Source organism: Pollachius pollachius, assembly GCF_949987615.1.
Source record: "Pollachius pollachius genome assembly, chromosome: 15".
NCBI lineage: Eukaryota > Metazoa > Chordata > Actinopteri > Gadiformes > Gadidae > Pollachius > Pollachius pollachius.
In genome coordinates this window covers 19,703,998-19,722,928 of record NC_136948.1, presented here as the reverse complement: position 1 = coordinate 19,722,928, position 18,931 = coordinate 19,703,998, and the positions used below count along the sequence as shown (strand labels likewise).

Below are 18,931 nucleotides of genomic sequence, written 5' to 3'. Positions count from 1 at the left end.
GTTAATTTCACAACTACGAGCAAAACAAAATGAATGCAGGTGTACACACCGCGGTCACCTGACCTCCATTCCTAACAGGTGCGTCTTTTGTCAAGTGTGGCGTGTAAAGCAGTATGCCTAGTCTAGCTAGCCGCCAATCATTATCCAGACATGTGCACGGTGCTTTGTGAGAAGTGTGCGTTATTATTTTGCAAATTTAAGCTTCGTTTAAGAAATATCTGCAAAGAAATCGCGCATGAGATTGCAGAGTTTTTCTCACAGCTGGCTGAATGCACCTGTCTGAGCCGTACACCTCCGAGGAGGAGACAGAGGAGCGTCTCCGACCACCTGCTCCTACCGCTCCTGAAGACAGGTAACACTGTTCTGATCACTCACAGTAACCTATCAGTACAGATGAACATTACGGAGCAAAGAAGTGAAGTGAGGTTAACTTATTTACATTGTTTACATTTGCATTTATACACTTTTATATACTTTGAAGTTCTGCTACCGGGCAACTTTACAATTTATATTGTTTATACCGTTTGATTTGTTTGCCCTGTTTGTTCTGTTTGTCGTTAATTGAGCTAGCATCTATTTTTGCATTCATTAGTACTTTGTATTGTTATTGTATTCTATCTTATCCTGTATCTTCCACTGCTGTTGGGCTGTTGTAACAAAGGAATTTCCCCTCTGGGGTATTAATACACTTTTATCCATCCATCCATCCATCCATCCATCCATATAGGCCATACACATTATAAAAAAATAATAATCATATGTTTGAATAGGCCAATAGAAGGGAAATAGAAGAGCTTGTGTATTATTGCATTGTTTGGTCTTGCAGTGGTCGGGGTCACCTCTTGCTTATCTGTTCATGGGGAGTTTCTCCACGTTTGAAACCTGATTTGTCCTACTTTTGATATTGTTTTGTTGTCTAAGGTGACCATGCCCTTGTGCTTAATGAAGAATGCTTCGAGGCATTGAACGATCTGGCAGCATCGGTTTACGCTGATCTTCAAGAAGCAGCAGCTCTGTATTATCTGTACTTGAGCCATCGTCGTGAGTATAAGAAATACGAAGACCACATTAAAGTACGATGCATTGCTTTAATAGTGGCCTACACCTGTCATGACATCTCTTGGACCAAGACACAGGTCGATGTATTTAAATATTAGGTTGTATGACTGACTTTGTTCCCAGTTGTATGCTCTCTGACACTTCTAACCGGTGTTATGCAAACACTAGCCACACAGGTTTTACATGACAGTTCCCAGGTGGTTAAACCTGGTGGAACCACGCCTCAAAACGCATTGTTCTAGAATCTAGAACAACCAGATAAAAAATAAAAAGATGAAATGGTTTGCTTTGTGTTGATCATGGCTCCAGTGGTGCCTCACTTTTGCCAATCGTGTGTGTGTGTGTGTGTGTGTGTGTGTGTGTGTGTGTGTGTGTGTGTGTGCGCGTGCGCGTGTTACAGTGGAGTCTCCCCTGCCAACCTCCTTCATGGCGCCGTTGATGTCCTTGCTCTTCTCCCCTCATCCTGATGTCCAGAAGACCACCTGCCTCTCCTTGGTCAACCTGCTGGTAAAGAAGAACGGTGAGAAGGCTGTGTTAGAAAATCTATTCACACAAATAAAACCTTTGTATGAAAAATAGTCCAATCTTTTTCTTTACTTTTTCTTTCTTCCTCCGCCCCTCTCCCCCTCTCCCACTCCCTCCAATTGATGGTGATGGTTGATGGTGATTAACGTGTGTGTGTGTGTGTGTGTGTGTGTGTGTGTGTGTGTGTGTGTGTGTGTGTGTGTGTGTGTGTCATGTGGTTCAAGTGTGCGAGGAGCTGGTGTTTGAGATGGGCGTGCTGCCTCCCCTGCTGGAGATGGTGCAGGGCGGGGACCCGGGGGCCCGCTGTCACGCCTGTGCGTGTGTCACCATGCTGGCCTCTTCAGGTCAGTGAGGCCGGGCCGCCAGAAGAGCTTCAACACGCCCTGCAGAGAGTGTTGCTGTCATGCTGCTGTCATGTTAAACAATTCACATCTCCAATGGTTGTGGGAAATGGTAGCCCGTTTTAATGCTTGCATAATAAAAGCTTACACGGTGGAAGTGTCAGTACAATGTCCCTGAACCCTTTGTAGAGGAGCGCCTCATGTGACTGAGGCGGACTGGGCGCCCCATGTGACAGTCAGACAGGGCCCTGTGATGTGTTTAGTCTATGCTAACTCTTTTTTAATTCTTCTGTTTATTTGAACAGAATCAAACAGTGATGCTCTTGTGTCGGAGGGAGTGATACCCTTGCTGGTTCTAGCCAAGTCCTTTGATCCTCAAGTCCAGCAGAATGCAGCGTGGGTGCTGTTGAACCTCACACAGTCAGGTGGGGGGCACGACGCATGCTGCTCAGGAACCCTGGCAGCCATTCTGAACTGCACACTTCTTTCATAAATCATAAATCGAATGATTCAAGTGTCCTGCACCCTTACCAGGTGCCCAGCCCAAATGGGCATAAAAGACTCAAACATACCCATGATACAGTGCAAAAGTCCAGTCATAATTAGTCAGATCCATCAGAGACAATGACATAATCACACACGCATACAAAGAAGGATCAAATGAAGAGCTAAACACAAAATGCACATGTCAGTGTATGAACTGGCATCGCACATGCATCATGTGTCCCCCAGTGCGCTCTCGGAGGGTGCTGTGCCGGGCGGGGGCGGTGCCGGTGCTGGTGGTGCTGCTGCAGTGCTCTGACTCCAGGGTGCAGTTCTACGGCTGCTCCGCCCTGCTCAACCTGGCGGCGGACCCCGAGCACCACGCCCGCCTGCTGCACATCGGGGAGCGCTACCTGCTCAAGGCCCTGCTCACGCTCATGGCCTCGCCTGTCAGCATGGTACATTGGCAACACATACACCGAGTCTCTTTGGATGACGCTCCATGTATTTTAAATAGTTTGTGGTGTATCATCTGAAGCCCTACTCTCAAAGGTGTTATGGTAATCCTGTTTCAAGATTTTAATTTAGTATTTAGTACAAAAATTCCATTATTTAGCAGATTTTTTTTTATTCTAAACGACTTGTCACTTATGAAATATCAGTGGTGTATGAATCTTTCGTATTTCAGCAAATGGGTTTGGTATGGTCTATGTCTTTCTACTTGCTCAGCATACAATGTTGTCATTTTCAGAATGCATGCCAAGCGTGTAAATGCCTTGAAATGCTCTGCAGAAGTGGTAATTATAAATGCTGATGATTATTATTAAGATTAAAATGACTAATTCCAGAGCAAAGAGCTGCCACTCATCTCCTCCTACTCCTCCCAGTGGCGGTGCAGGACCAGCTGCTGGAGCTGGACTGCGTTCGGCCCCTGAAGACGCTGCTGTCCTCCCCCGTGCTGCAGTGTGTGCAGTCGGCCCTCACACTGCTGTCAGCCCTCGCCACACATCCGGCGTTCCACGTAATGTCATTTTTAACCTTCCCATTGCCGATAAGCTTGATTTTGCTTTATAAAAAGATTGATTTAACCCATTAACCAGTCCAGGGAAATGGTTTTGGCTCTGATTGTGTGTTTCAGGAGGTTCTGGTGAGCGAGGGCGTGTGTGACGTGATGGGTCCGATGCTCCGGCGCCACGGATCCAGCTGTGATGTCATCCTGCACAGCTGCACCACTGTCCTCTCTCTGGACTGCTCCTGCTTGGGCCGACAGGTGGATATCACTTCACTGGGGAACACTTTGGATTAAAGCATTTGATCACTAAATAGTAGTCGAATCCTGTCGAATCCTGTCAGGAAACCCTTTTTTTACCAAACTCGTTAGGTTTGGTTCGGATGAGTTGTTTGTGAAACGTTTGTGTCCCAACTGAAAGTATTGAAGTGGTTTCTAATCTGTTCTCAGGCGCTGATGGAAAGCAAGTGTTTGCCCGGCCTTCTCCAGGCCCTCGTCTCCCCGGGGACCCCCGTGGAAGCTCTGATTCGCCTCACTTCCTGCTTGCATCGCCTGATGTCCTTTGGTGAGACCTCTTGGACCCGCCAAGTAGCAGTTTAATTGAACCGCACACATCGTAGTTCCATAACCCACCACAGCATTCTGGCTGGCTGGGAGTACATAAAGTTGAATGAGTTGAATTATATGTTATATATAACTAGATTATTATCATGCATATTACTTAATATGTAGTTATTACATATTAAGTAATAACTAGAAGGCTAGCCTTCTAGCAATTACTTGATTTAAGAATGATTTGATTTTCTTTCTTTCTTTCTACCTGCATGTTCAGAGGCACTTCAGTCACACTTGTCAATAATGATGACATCGGAAGAAGTTTTAATACTGGTAAAATTATCCGGACCCAACGGAAATCTTCAGCTGACCTACAACTGTATCGCCATCCTAAGCACATTACAAATTAATGGTAATGTATTCACCTATGCTCAAATGGAACACGTCAAATCCACTTAAAATGATAGACCTCTGTTTATGTTATTTAAATTTTAGGTACGTGCAATATGGCTGAATGTTTGGCTTTTCATTGAACTGTGACTTAAGGGGAAGTCGTCGGATTACTGAGACCGCACTACCGCCTCTTGATGGGAATCATCATTTCCTTGTTCAAGAACCAGGAGCTCAAATTCCAGCACCTTGGCATTACAGCTCTATGCAACCTCATTCAAGGTTTGTTAATCCTGCCATTTTTTATTCATAAGTTTGTACTTGTGAAATAGTTTCGTCAGCGGGCAGGATAATGTAGTGGCTAGGGTGTTTACACTCTCGAGCGATAGATACTGGGTTCGATCCCCTGTGACCACAGTCTACCGGTCGGACTCCTAGCGAGACGCCCAACCCCAGCTCCTCCCGAGTGACATCATGTATCTGAATTCACAATCAGTCACTTTGGATAGAAGCTGAAGAGCTTGACAACAAAATGGTGAAGCTAGGCAGCGCAGTGCAGCGAGGCTGACCTGAGCCGTCTGCAGATGCAGACTTCAGGGCGGTGCTGTCGGGCAGCGAGCTGGAGACGGAGGTGCTTCGGCTGAGTGAGCGGACGGAGGAGACCAGACAGCTGCTGAGCCTCACCGGGATCCTTCCCGCCTCCCCTCAGGAGCCCTGACCCGCGCGTCACATCCCCCCGGCGCGGCGCAGGAGTCCACACCTTTTTTATTCACTGCCAATTTGTAGCGTTTCTTTTTTAAGTTTGAATATTTTTTAGCAATTTTTACATCTCGAAGTACACAGTCATTTTGCATGCATTTTGATGTGTCTCTACGATTTATATCGTTTTTTTTAAGCCGTTTTTACATTTTTAAGTATACCATTTTGCATACCTTACTTATGTCTCCGTCATCTGCAAGGTTTCAATCAGCACGGAGACATGGGGCTTAAGGTCGAGTTTAATCTAATATGGCGTACATGTTCCAGTTTTACCATGGGTTATAAGGATCCACTTTACAGGTGTGATAACTAGTGGTGGCATATCAAACACACTTGGAAAGGTTGCATTTGTGGTAACAATTTTAACATTGCAATAAACCGACTTAAGCCCTACACCTAAAGCTTTGCATTGTAAAATGATTACCATTTTTAAATAAAATAACACTTTATGCACAGTATTCTTTGGAAACGATACACAACACAGCTATGGCCTCACTAAATGAAGTAGCAGCTTTGGGGAAATAAGTATAAAGTATTATAGTATAAAGACATATAGTATGCAAATATCATTTTAGACTAACCACATCCCAACCTTTTCAGGTGCTTTCTAAAAACTGCATTTTCTGAACACGCTGAAGCAAAGGCAGTTGTACTATATATAATATATATTGTATGTTGTGTACTATATATAATATATATTGCATGTTGTTGTGCTTGCGGAGGACAAACAATTCCACAATTGATATAATGGTGCTCTAGTTCCACACTAATATCGACAAGCTGTGTCACACCAATGATTGAATCTGCTGCATGACTTGTGAAACAGCTTAAATGGGGAGAATAGCACACAAATGGCAGATATTAAACTTTGGCTGTTAAGTCCCATGCTCTGTGAAAGTGCAGGACAGAGAGTGTACTGGAGCAGGCACCACGTGGAGAACACAGCCCCTCTCCAGGGCCTGCAGGGTGTCCTAGTGCTCAGATGACTTCTAGGATAAAGGGAGAGAAGGACAGAAGATGTAATGATTTCAAAGCTTGACAAACACAAACTTCTTATGTAGTTCTGATCCCGGATCTGTTGAGAATTATAGAAGCATGATGGGGAAGCCAATATATTCCACAACTCGTATCTTTTGGATATTCTATGCTTGCTTAGCAGATTTGTAAAATGTCTGCCTACTTGCAAAGTCGCTGTGGGTAAACAAAGACATGTCTATCTTGACAAAGTTTGAGATTTGGAGAGTCCTGCTTTGTTTTTGCCTGATGTACTGTACTGATGTACTGTACTTGCAATGCAAGCTGATTTATACCATTTGTTTATCAGCCCCTCTGCGTTGTAACAACTAGAGCATTGACTCTTAAAATCGGGGCGTGCCTTGGCTTCATGTTTCATCAAGTTCAAATCAATGGGGTGATGGGACTAGTCCCATGTCCCTGGGCAGTGCCATGGTGCGGTGGGACTCAGTCCTCTCCTACCTGCTCTCTGGTGGCTCTGGATCTCGTCCAGACCTGTGAGCGTCCTGATGGCCCGGCGCTCTTTGAAGGCCACCACGGGGACCATGTCCTCGATCCCGGTCCCGCCCCGCTGGCCCGGCCTCAGCCCGGCCGACTGCAGGGGCCCCAGCCCGGTGTGGCCGTTGGGGTTAGGCTCTGTGTTCTCCTTCGGTAGGGCTTCGGTCGGAGTGATCCTGGCCGGCGCGGGTTTCTGACCGATACCAAGCAAACCAATGGAAAGTTGAAGTTATACAAGATCCCATTACCTGGTGGGGGGACAGAGCTCCTGGTTATGTAGGAGTAAAGTTCTAATGGAAGCTCACCGTATTTGCTGCATCGGTTCTCCTTGTTCTCCGCATGATCTCTTCCAGGCGCTGGAAAAAAACAACAATCCCCATCTTCTAAGTGGATCTGGCAGTGATGTTTAAAATAGCCCAATATCATTTGTGAAGTTCAAGAGATACAAACAACTTTTTGTTATTCTCCTTGTTTTGTCCTACACGCCTTTTGGATGACTAAATATCATTTTTCCATTTATTTCAACCTTTCAACAAGTTTATTTTATCTGCATAGCCCTTAATCAAAGCTACAGTAAGTGCTTCACAGGCCCACAGGTATTTATTTAGAGCCTTAAAGGTGACATATTATACCAACAGGTGTGAATGTGATTAGCCGTTAGAAGCCATTTTGTCTCTTCTGACATCACAAGTGGGCCCGTCCACCTAGATGTGTGCTGGATAAATCAGTCTACCAGCCTACCCAGTGGAATGTTGCTCATATATCCGTCATACCGTACAACTAGGTGGACACTCCCACTTGTGATGTCAGAAGAGGCAGATTCTCAAAACTGCACTCACACCTGGTGGTATAATTTGTCACCTTTAAAAAAATAATAAAAAATCCCAAATCCTTAAGGAGAAACCTTGAGAAGATTAGCAGTGCATTAACTGCCAAATGGGCTGACATATTATTAGCACAGAACAAGCAGAAACTATGGAAGAGTAAGCTCTTCAAAAATAGAGGAGTAATAAGTTATCTAGCACCCGTCATCGGACACTTCTCTCTGTGTTTCACGGTTGTGTTTGTTACCTTTCTCCTCTTCTGCCGCTCGGCGTCCTCCTTCTGGGCCAGGTCCTCCCTCTCCCTCTTCACCTGTTCGGCCTTCTCCCGCTCAACGGCCTGCTCCTCCTCTCTCTGGAGAGGAGTAAGAGGGGAACAACAGGGAGTAAAATACTCAGGAATGCAATTTTGAACAAGACTCCATTTTGAATCTTGCACTTCCCATTTACAGAAGAATCAACATAAATGTTTGATTTCAGGTTCAGAAAATAAAAGAGTCCTAGTATGTGGTTTTCATTGGCGCCAGTGTCCAAGTCGGTGACTGTCTGTAACCTCCGGGACTTCTGCCTGCTTTACCTTCTTCTGGAGCAGGGCCGCCTCTCTCATGGCCTGAGCGCGCTCCTCCTCCGCACTCCTGTGCTCCTCCTCCTCCCTTCTCCTCTTCTCCTCCACCAGACGCTGGGCCTCGATGTGCAGGCGAGCCTGCTCCTCAGCCTGCTGGCGCGACCGCTCCTCCGCCCTCCTCAGCTCCTCCTGCTCCGCCCTCTGCCTTCCCTCCTCCTCACGCCTGCGGCTGGACGCGTCCACCATGCCAGTCAAGGACGTTCATTGATGCATTGGTTCACTTCTTCTTGGTCATAGTTCATTATAGGCTTTAGAGCTATATGTTGTCTGGCATTGAATGTATCTGGCCTCTGATCCATCTCACACACGTTTCCTACCTTTCCTCCTCCTCCTGCTCCCGCTGCAGACGCGCCTCCTTCCTCCTCTCCCCCAGGAGACGCTGGGCCTCCTCTCGGTTCGTGGGCCCCCCACCGGCTGGTCTACTGGCTGCTTCAGGAGGTTTGTGCGCACCAGTGGCAGCAATACTCTGTGGGGCGCCTGGAGAAGGAGAGAGAGAGGGATCCTTTAAGGATGAACACACGCTGAGAGTCCAGCCCCAGGGAGAGCGCCGCCGGCTGGTGCAATCTCATGTAACGTCCCAAAGGCTGTGCAGCGTAGCACGTTCTAGTGGTGCCGGCTCACATCACACAAGCTGGGTATGGATGTAAAACCACCTGGCTCAAGGCTGCAGAAAAGGCAATTGTCTACAGAACCAAAAATAAGCTTGACCTAACAAGAGAATGCTACAAAGGAGAGGCCTAAGTACATGACTTATTTAGTGAGGGTATTTACAAAAGGGAAGGCTTACTTCTGTCGGGCTCTGTCCTTGATGAAGCTCGAGGAAGAGGTTCGGGGCGACCCTTCACAGCCTCCAGAGCCCCGGGTGGGGGCCCCCCTGGTGGGGGCTTCTGGGGAAGGATGACGGGCCGGGCATTGCCAGGGGAGAGGGCGGGGCCAGAGGGTGCTGGGTCATCCAGGGCAGGGTCGGAAGAGGCGGGGACACATACAGGAAGCTCTTCCTCTGGGACGGAGGGGAGGTCCGGCGGCATTGAAAAGGACTGCCGTCTGATTGGCCGTCTGGGAGTTCTTGAAGATCAGATGATCAAAGTAAAAAATTTAACTTCAAAGAGGTATTCACAGAAGTACACTTTTAACCTTTTTTGTTATTTTCTTTTTTTCTTTGCATTTATACTTTGTAACACTTAAGTTATTTTTCTTCTGATGCTTTCCTACCGTTGGGGCGATGGTTTGGTTAAAGTGGTTTGGTTAGCTTTAGTTGGTGCTGATCTGGCTCTGACAGGTGGTGTTTCCACGTTAGATCGAGTTCTGGATTTCTTGTCCAGCTGGTTCTGCTTCTCTGCTTTGATCTATAGCAGAAAGCAAACGATTATCAAGGCATAACCACAGTGTGACTAAGAACAGGTTACAGCAGCGCTGAATGTAAATAGGTCGATAACGGAAAATCACCATGAAAGCAACCAAAAGGGCCCCTATTCTACTACCATTTCACCAAGTCAGTACAAGCCATTTCGGAATCTATCCACTGGTGACATCTCAAGTGGGAATGTCCACAAGGAGTTTAATGGATGAATCCAATTACTTCAGCCTACCCAGTTGGTACAGTCCATCTATCTGCCAACCATCTACCATACTATATGGATGGACACTACCTTGTGATGCCTGATCCATTTTAAAATGGTTTGGAAATGGCCAACCACTCTGAAACCCTGTGTTAAAATAGGGACCCTTTGAGGATAATAACAGGCCAGAATGTGGGCCAGTACCTGTGGCACACTATGGCTTCTGGGTTTACTGCTGCCGGGGCTGGGGGCTGCAGTTGGCCTGGTTTGGCGGGCCGGCCCACTCTGGCGAGCCGGCCCAGTCTGCTGCGGTGGTTTGGGGTGGTGAATGGCCTGGTTGTTTTTGGGGGTGGTGTTCATGGAGTGGCATGAAACTGAACGAGGACAAACATGGACAACTGGAGTCAAGTGTGTTTTGTGGGTTTTAGTTGACATTATTGAGAGAAATGGAGAGAGTTGTGCAAATGAAGGAGAACATGTAACGTGGATGTAGGTCATGAAATGGCAATTTTAAAGAGAGGAGGAGAGGACAACGATGTTAGTCACAAGAGCACAGTTCCCCCAACAGCCTGCAAGTGTTTGGTGTCCCGCTGCTATAAATGTCACAAAGCTAGACGTGAAACACTAAAATTAATCTGCTGCGCCTGCACCAGTAGAGTCTGGTTAGCTCAAACGGGGGCATGGTGCTCCGTATCGAGCCTATCAGAAGAGGGTAACTGCATCAACTGTTTCTCGCCAGAGATGGTGAGGTCGTTTTGAATTGCTAGTTTCATATGCTAGCCAGGATGCATTTACACTTTAATCTATTCCAGTAGGTAACCACATCATAACAAGCCAGCTACAGCGATCCTTGCATTCAGGAGGTGAATACCTTCTTGTCCCGAGAGACAAGCAGCGCTCCGGCTCCGGGCTAGGTAGGAGCATGTTGGGGTGAGCAGACGGCTGACCAGGTTCCTCTCCCAGGCCGTCAGGGGGGAGCGGTGGCGAGCTGTAGCGATGTCGGTCGGGTGGGTTTGTCCGAGAGCACGAGCAGCGAAGAGCAAACGGGGTGAGGCAAGCAAAGGCTTTGGGATGAGCAAAGTCAGGCAGAGGCAGAGGCAAAAGCTAAGCATAGAGGGGGAGGGTTAAGGAGGAAAGAAAGAAACACAAGAAGAGAGACAGAACACCAGCTACCAACAGCTCTCACCACTCTTCTTTTGGAGTCTCCCTCGGGAGTTCTGCAGGAGGTTATGCTGGAGTCTCTGGCTCTTTTCCAAAGTTTTGCGTACTGCAGATTCATAACGCTCCTTTTTGAATCAAGGAAAAACAAACATAGGTCAGATGATCCGGTTGATCACCTGAGAGACCCTAAACAGCCAAACCTCTTCATCTCGCCTCGCCTCCTCCTCCCGCCTCCTTTCCTATCCCCTCCCCTCCTCCTCTCCTCTGCCATCCCCTCCTCTCCACTCCCCTCCTCTCCTATCCCCTATTATCCTCTGCAATCCCATCCTCTCCTCTCCTCTTCTGTCCTCTCATCTCCTCTGCCCTCTTCTCCCCTATCCTCTCCCTTCCCCTCCTCTCCACTGCTTCTACCCTCTCCTCTCCCATTCTCTCCTCTCCCCTTCTCTCTCCTATTCCCTCCCCTCCCTTCCTCTCCAAACCTCACCCAAACTCACCTTCTCCTCCCTCTGTCTCTGCTTGCGCTTCTCCTCCACGGCAGCGCGCCTCCCCTCCTCCTTCACCCTCTGCTCCAGCAGCTTGGTCTTGCGGCTCTCCAGCTGCAGCTCATAGTATCTCCTGGCACGCTGCTCCCTCTCCAGGCGGCCAAGCTCGCGAGACGCTGTGGGCAGAAAGCGGCCTGCTAGAGTCCCACCACTCACATGCTACTGCGGCCGTGCCTCATGTATTTTTTAAAGAAACGGAAGCCTGCGTACCTAGGAGCTTCTCCTGCTCCTCTCTCCTCTCTTTGGCCAACCTCAACCGCTCGTCCACATTCGGCCCGGTCGGTCCTAGAAGGCACAGATGGGTCAACATTCACATCTTCCAGTTTACCCCCTGATCCCGCCTTTACAAGATGTGCTACCCACTCAGGATGGGCTATCGATAGCTTTAACAGACTATGCCGTCCAACTGACCTCTCTGGCCACAATGAGCTACCGGGATTATAAGAAGCAAATCCATCTTGTGTTTAATTCAATTCCAATATTTTAACAGATATAGTAGTTTGATAAAACATGGTGCCTCCTCACAAGCTTCTGCAATCAAAAGACAGAAATAGCTTAGGATGTTTCTGCAACCTTGGAATGGCTCGCCGAAGCCTACATTAGTCTTTGTCATGTCATCATAAGTAGGCTGATTTGGTAGCCTGGCTATTGCCAGACCAAGCTCAATCGTAGATTGCACGTTGGTCTGGGGAGGCTGCTGTCATTTTCTTTAGCACAAGAGGCATGATCAACGAGCGTAGTTCAAATGACTGTACGCAATTGGATGCTTGCCGTCGCTTCCCTGTGGTCATTGTGTTAAACTAGCCAATCTCACTCCAGGGGGAAAAGCCAGCTTGGAGATTGGCTCCCATAAAAGCAGATTGGAAGCAGGAAGAAATGTATTGCTCCTCTCCAGACCCTGCTGCATGGTGAATTCAAATCGCCGGCAGAACGGGCTGGGGGTACCCAGACTACTGATTTGGCACAGTAATGGTAAAATTGGTAAGCTATACTTTAACATAGTTGATCATTAATTAAAAATGAATCACAGAAGCTTCTGCTGTAGGTTCGAGAGAGAGAGAGAGAGAGAGAGAGAGAGAGAGAGAGAGAGAGAGAGAGAGAGAGAGAGAGAGAGAGAGAGAGAGAGAGAGAGAGAGAGAGAGAGAGAGAGAGAGAGAGAGAGAGAGAGAGAGAGAGAGAGAGAGAGATCTAACCTGAAAGGATTCGTGGACCTGATGGGCCGACAGTAGATTTGTTGATAGTCGACGGACTAACCGTGTTGTTCTTTGTTGGGGCATTTGTTTTGGCATTATTGCTTTTCTCTGAAACAAACAAAAAACATTAATAACATATTGAGAAGACAATAGTTTCTTACCTTGGCATACATATTCCTGAAGCTATGGTTTCATGCATTCGAACCCAGTGTGCGATCAGTCCCGTACCAAAGTCCACTGGTGCTGGTGACCTCTTACCTATGGTGATGGAACTCGGAGCTCACCTGTGTTCAACTCCTTACCTGCTTAGCCTCGTATATCGATCCTGCTTCTTAAGTCTTGTTCGGGGCCATGAAAGTACAGTGAAAACTTCTTCTTCAGTCACTCTAATTGTATAGCTTAGTTTCCCCAAGTCCTGTATTTATTTCTAGATGCCACTCCACTATGAGACACTTGTCTCATAGTGGAGTGACTTTTAGGGTTTCTAACCCAAACCCCAAAACTGCCGCCTGTACCATTAGCTTGTGTTGCTGGGCTAATACCCTCGTGATGACCGTCCATGATTAAACCTTTTAGATGAGATGTTATTTAATTCTGATATCAATGCCCCACTTCACTGAATATCTCCATAGACCTCTTCATCTTAACCCCAGAGGGAAGAGCTAATGTGTTAAGTCAGCTGGTCTGTTGGTTTTGCAAGTAAATAAAATAAACAATCTCTCTCTTACTCTGTTAAGCTCACTGCATATCAGAGCACAGACCAAAATCATAAAACAGAGTAACCCAATTTTCATGCATCTGTTTTGAAAATGACTATTATGTCCTATTTTTATAATTTTTTCCTTTAGCAGATGCTTTTATCAAAAGGCAGATTGCAATGGATTTGTACATACATGTAATGGATTTCTGGGTGGCATCTTTCTCGAGCGATGACTACAGGTACTCTGCAGACATTGAGGATCGAATTCAGTACCTTTCTGGGAGTCACTCAACCCCTAGAACCACGTGACTATTCTTCCCTGTCCGAGAACCATCTACTTCTCTGTCAAGCCTTGTGTCATTACTGAAAGCGCCGGGCCAAATCGGTCCCATTTGGCCCTCAGGGGCCAGATGCAAATGAAAGAGCCCTTATTTCAGCCGCTCGTGTCTACAATCAGAGGGGGGAATGTTTGCAGCACCTGACTGGTGTTCATGGAGATGGGAGGAATAAACACGCAAACACACAGCGAGAGGTTGGAGCCACGAAACCTGGGAGGGCTGAGCTGGGTTCGTATGCAACGCAGAGGAAGACCACCCTACATGTCTGCATGGTGTAAGGGGTTTAAATAGTGTGAGCCTGGCCCCTGGCCCAGTGTTTGTTATGTAACGGGTACCAAGCCAATTAATATTTTCCTAGTAGATCCAGGCTTGTTCTTTGGTAAATGACACTGAGAAAACAATGCTCATCATTACTACCCAGAAAGATAAACGCATCAGTGGGTAAAATCAGGCGGAGTTTTATTCTCATGCGTCATCACCCATGGTCAGGTGACCCTGAAAAAATAATAATAACAATAATAACAACAACATCCGAAGCTTGGTTGTAAACGCAAGGCGCTGCCGATACGGACACTGTGTGGAGCCTAAATACAGACTAATACACATCCAGTTTTCCTTCCCGGCAATGGAACAGTAGGAAGATGGAATCCCACTGACCTGCGGGTGTCTTGGGAGCGTTGGCCTTCCTCTGGCTGTCCACGTAGCAGGACGACAGCGGGCCCTGCGACGGCGGCACCACGCCAAGCTTCTTCTCTATGGCCATGCTAGCAGGCACTGAGCTGGGAATACCAGCGCTCCGACACTTATCCCCCCGCTCCCCTCCTCCTCGCCCTCCTGTGCCCCCTCCTCGTCCTCGCCTGCTCCTCCTCCCTGTAATGCTTTATAGAGGAGCCGTCGGCTCTTTCAGTGTGTGTGCCGCGCGGCGTCTTGCCTGCAAGCACTGTCTGCTGCCTTCCTAAGTGACTCACAAACCCTTTGGAAAGGGATGGATGGGGAGGGGACACACACACACACGCACAGCTGACCGAACCGCGACCAGATCGTGTGCTGCTGTCAGGTTGGAGGAGAAGGGTGGGTGGGGAGGAACCAGAGCTATGATCCTAAAAATGCTTCTGGGATCCACAAAATGCTAATAGAATTCTGGATGTGGCAGACTGGACCGGGGATTCAGAGTCCTTGCTAAAACGGTCCCGTCCCCCTGTGTGCTGCGCTACTTTACTTTCACCAAATGAAGCACTGTCACTTTAAGTACCCTACCCCCCAACATCACTGCGTGTGTGAAGAAATGTGTGTGTGTGCGCGTGTGCGTGTGTGTGTGTGTGTGTGTGTGTGTGATGCCAGCAGCAGTAAAGATATTGATGAATTGTTATCAGGGCAGAACAAGAAATATATACACCCGAAAAAATAGGAGAGCTGTAATGATATCCTTGTGCATGGTTACCAAGACAACCTTGGTGATGCATGCATTGCCAGGATATGAACCCACTCTGATGCACACGCTGCCCTCAATAGCTGTCGTCTTTTTTCTCATGATGCTGCTTCAATGCACCTCAGCTGATATACAGTATGACCACTAGATGGAGGTCTTTCGATAAGGGAAATGTTTCATGAAAGATTTGAAATGCAAAACTGGATGATTAACGGGGGCGGCATGTAGCTGAGGAGGAAGAGCGGTGCGGCTGGTAACCTGAAGGTTGCTAGTTCGATCCGCGGCTCCTTCTAGCTGAGTGTCGAGGTGTCCTTGAGCAAGACTCCTTACTGCTCCAGACCAGCTGGCGGTCGCCTTGCATGGTTGACTCCGCTGTCGGGGTGTGAATCTGTGTGTGAACGGGTGAATGTTATGCAATATTGTAAAGCGCTTTGAGTGGCCACTGGTTAGAAAAAGCGCTGTATAAATGCAGTCCAATTACCATAACTGATGAAGAGTTTAGAAACATTTTGTTGAACCAACTTTCGTGTGGCGAAAGAACTCCCAAGCTAGATGCATCATAGCTTTTAATAAAAACGTTTAATCAACATAAAAATCAAGGACAATTACGTCAAGCCATCCCATAATGCTCCTTACTGAGCTGAACTCAGTCTTTTGATGGACTCTCTCACTGTGGATAACGGCGTCTGCTAAATTACCAACAACTACTTAGTAAATTCAGAAGTCCCCTTTAACCTATTCAGTTTAAAAAAAATTGGCTATTCCACACAAGAACTGTCAAGGGTCAGCAAGGAAAGAAGTTTAACCAAGAAATACTGTTACTACTGTACTGGTTCTAATTAGCAGCAAAATGTGGAAAGAGCGAAAGCGTCTATGATTAGCCACGATTTGAAAACGACAAGCAGCACGGTTGATAAAAGGTTAAGTTTCCCTCTTAGACATGCCTTCAGGGACAGTAAAACAGTAGCTAGCTTAGTCACAGGGATTCACTCACTTACTCATAGGCCTACTGTGTAATGTTGAAACTCAATATCACACAGCATTCCAATGCTTTACCACAGCATGTAATTGCTTTGATCAAATCGAAACGTCCATTGGTCGAATGGATGGTGGAAACGGAGAACCAATAAGATGCAGTATGAAAAAAAAAGACTCTGGACATTCTGTAACCACCAGAGGGCGCTACCCCACCAAACTCTACTGATAGATGCCCGACTTCTACCCTAACCCTAACCCTTGGTATTGGACATACAGTTTATTCTAATCATATTAAATAAAATTAAAATAATTCCCTCTTAGACATAAATATATATATAAATATAAACGTTATATATAAATGTGACAGACGTTTCTGATTAGGAAAGCTAAGAAAGGCCGTCCTGGGTCAGAGATACCATTCTATTTCTGGATGAAAACCATCTTAAACAAAAGTGGGAATGCTTAAAGAGTTCCCCATGCAGCTTCTTTTGCAGAATGACAGGCGTGAACTAACCGTTTATACATTTCAAACTAGTCCCAGGGTGACCTCAGGTCGGGCCTCCACTTTTTTGTCTTAGCCACCGGTAAGGCCATAGACCTGATTCAGAGGGACAACAATGGCCCGTGTCTCTGTTACAGTCTGAAATGTGCCGTGAGGACACAGGACACCACAGTCAGCCAAGCATTGAAGCAGCACAGTCGCTCAACCAAAGCCCGGGCTGGGGATGGTGACGGCCCCGCCTACGACCAGACGACAGAGGAATTGTCGATCTGGGGCCTTCTCGAGATAAGATTGCACGGTCGGTATCGAATCGTGCCGACGTTCTCTCTAGACCACACTACGGAAAGGTGTCAGCTGGACGGCTCGGTTGCAGCCTCATGCATATTCATCGCTTTCCAACTTAATATTCTTTGTAAATACAAACCGGGGCATAAGCGATGTGGGATTTCTGGTCGAACATTTGGGAGGGGGATGTAATGGCATGAAATGATCAGGTTTCAAATCCAACTAGAGAAATCTGTAATTGGTGTCACATCCCCCAAAGGAAATTTACATTTTCCGATGACTTTATACCTGCAGAGATGTGTGCTATGATAAGATGTGTTGTTAACACAAGAAAACACAGGGATAATTAATCAAAGCGACACAGAATATACGATTTCCACTTTGAATTAATATGAAATATCATACTATATATATGTATATGTGTATATATATATATTTATATATATATATATCTCTGATGTAACTTTCTGAATGTTCTTGGGTTCTAAGGAAACCCACATCTGACAGTTATGTTAGACAAGTACCAATGAATAGAGTGGATAGTTTAAACTGTTGGAACAAGGCCTGACCCTAGCCCTAACCCATTCTTAAGAGCCAATGTTACCAATTTAAGGTTCTTAAACCAAGATATAGCTCACGTTCATTGCCACTGTTTCTGTGGCATTCACATGTATATGTTTGTGATGTTAAACACGGCTTGATTGCCGAAAATAGGCCAACAACTTCCCCTGATTCTTTATTGTTTTCAACATTTGCATTGCAATGCATTCAAGCAATAGCATTAAAATATACCTACCCCAGAAAGGGAATAATGAGAAATTATTTACTAAATAAATAAAAATTTAATCACAGAAACACAGCATTAGTAATATAAAAGATTGCATAAATATAAACCATAATATACAGACAGCCATACTAACAAATTAATGTATGTGTTGATTCTGAATCGCAACACCAAACCCTCATGTGATTAAAAGAGGAATCGCTCACGGGACGTGCTGTCGGTCGTCACCAGGGGTATCACCCTGACCCTTGGCCCCATGAGGTGAGGCAGAGGGATGCAGTCGTCAAACGCATGGCTTAATAAACCAGTTGAATATCATCTTGGTTACAGAGTGGACGTTAATGTGTAATAGCTAAAAAACGTTATACTCTTAACCATTAGGATGTTTGTCTCCCAAATGTAAAAAGGTACTGTGTTCGATTCCCTGATGTCCACACTCCACCTGTAGGCATCCTGAGGAGGCAAGACTCCTGGTCGTTCATGACATGTATGCATCTATTACTAACTGTTCAAAGTTGTAATGCATGAAAGCGCCTGCAAAAAGCGGTGGTATTCATCCAACCCGTATAATAACATACAACAACACGCACTTGTAGTTTGGAGTGATGACACCCTGACACGACGGGACGACACACGCGCAGCACCTAGCGAAGCGTCTGAATAATTGAAAGCCTGGTTTCATCGGATACGGGCAACTTAAGACGCAGGTGTACGGCTCGCAGGCCTGCTCCTTGTGTAATTGATGAGATGATCAATTGGAAATGGGTGTTCAATAGAATTCAATATAGTCATATTCATGCAGCGGGGCCGACGAAACATGGTGGACCAACGTACAAAAACATAGTGGTCCTCCGTTTTGAGGTCTGTCTTTTGATGCGATGATTCTATTTTTTTTGTTTAGAAGTTGAGCAGGGACAAATACATTGTACTTTGTTTCATATAAAATATAAAATAAATGCCATGCATACAGGTTTCTAGTCAAGACTAATTTGCAACCCCTGTCCCTGGTTAGACCTTTACTAAAAGTTACACTGAAAGCAAGGTAAACACAATGTGAGCCTTGACCCTGGTCCGGAGTGTCAGTAACAGGGCTGTGACCAGCGGTGTGTCAGTACCAGGGCTGTGACCAGCAGAGTGTCAGTACCAGGGGCTGTGACCAGCAGTGTGTCAGTACCAGGGCTGTGACCACCGGTGTGTCAGTACCAGGGCTGTGACCAGCGGTGTGTCAGTATCAGGGCTGTAACCAGCGGTGTGTCAGTAACAGGGCTGTGACCAGCGGTGTGTCAGTACCAGGGCTCTGACCAGCAGAGTGTCAGTACCAGGGCTGTGACCAGCGGTGTGTCAGTACCAGGGGCTGTGACCAGCAGTGTGTCAGTACCAG

General features: G+C 46.6%; 2 protein-coding genes across 2 annotated transcripts; one reads left to right on the top strand and one right to left on the bottom strand.

Annotated features, from left to right (window-relative positions):
• Positions 1-109: 109 nt before the first annotated feature.
• LOC307086731 (uncharacterized protein) lies at positions 110-5,505 on the top strand. The gene is made up of 13 exons (XM_079752039.1): positions 110-352; positions 922-1,041; positions 1,460-1,579; positions 1,809-1,928; positions 2,231-2,350; positions 2,658-2,866; positions 3,160-3,205; positions 3,296-3,429; positions 3,547-3,678; positions 3,868-3,982; positions 4,250-4,384; positions 4,519-4,644; positions 4,947-5,505. Exons 1-13 carry the CDS (start codon positions 151-153, stop codon positions 5,078-5,080), a joined length of 1,713 nt encoding a protein of 570 aa, XP_079608165.1. The 5' UTR covers positions 110-150; the 3' UTR covers positions 5,081-5,505.
• A 401-nt stretch (positions 5,506-5,906) lies between these two features.
• On the bottom strand, positions 5,907-14,335 carry LOC307087250 (uncharacterized protein; the record flags this gene model as incomplete). The annotated part of the gene is made up of 15 exons (XM_079752751.1): positions 5,907-5,947; positions 6,598-6,826; positions 6,939-6,989; positions 7,705-7,809; positions 8,032-8,248; positions 8,397-8,556; positions 8,867-9,144; positions 9,292-9,425; positions 9,843-10,036; positions 10,510-10,626; positions 10,825-10,924; positions 11,294-11,457; positions 11,552-11,626; positions 12,535-12,642; positions 14,230-14,335. The coding sequence occupies 15 exons, from the start codon at positions 14,333-14,335 to the stop codon at positions 5,907-5,909; spliced, it is 2,079 nt and encodes a 692-aa protein (XP_079608877.1).
• Positions 14,336-18,931: the final 4,596 nt, after the last annotated feature.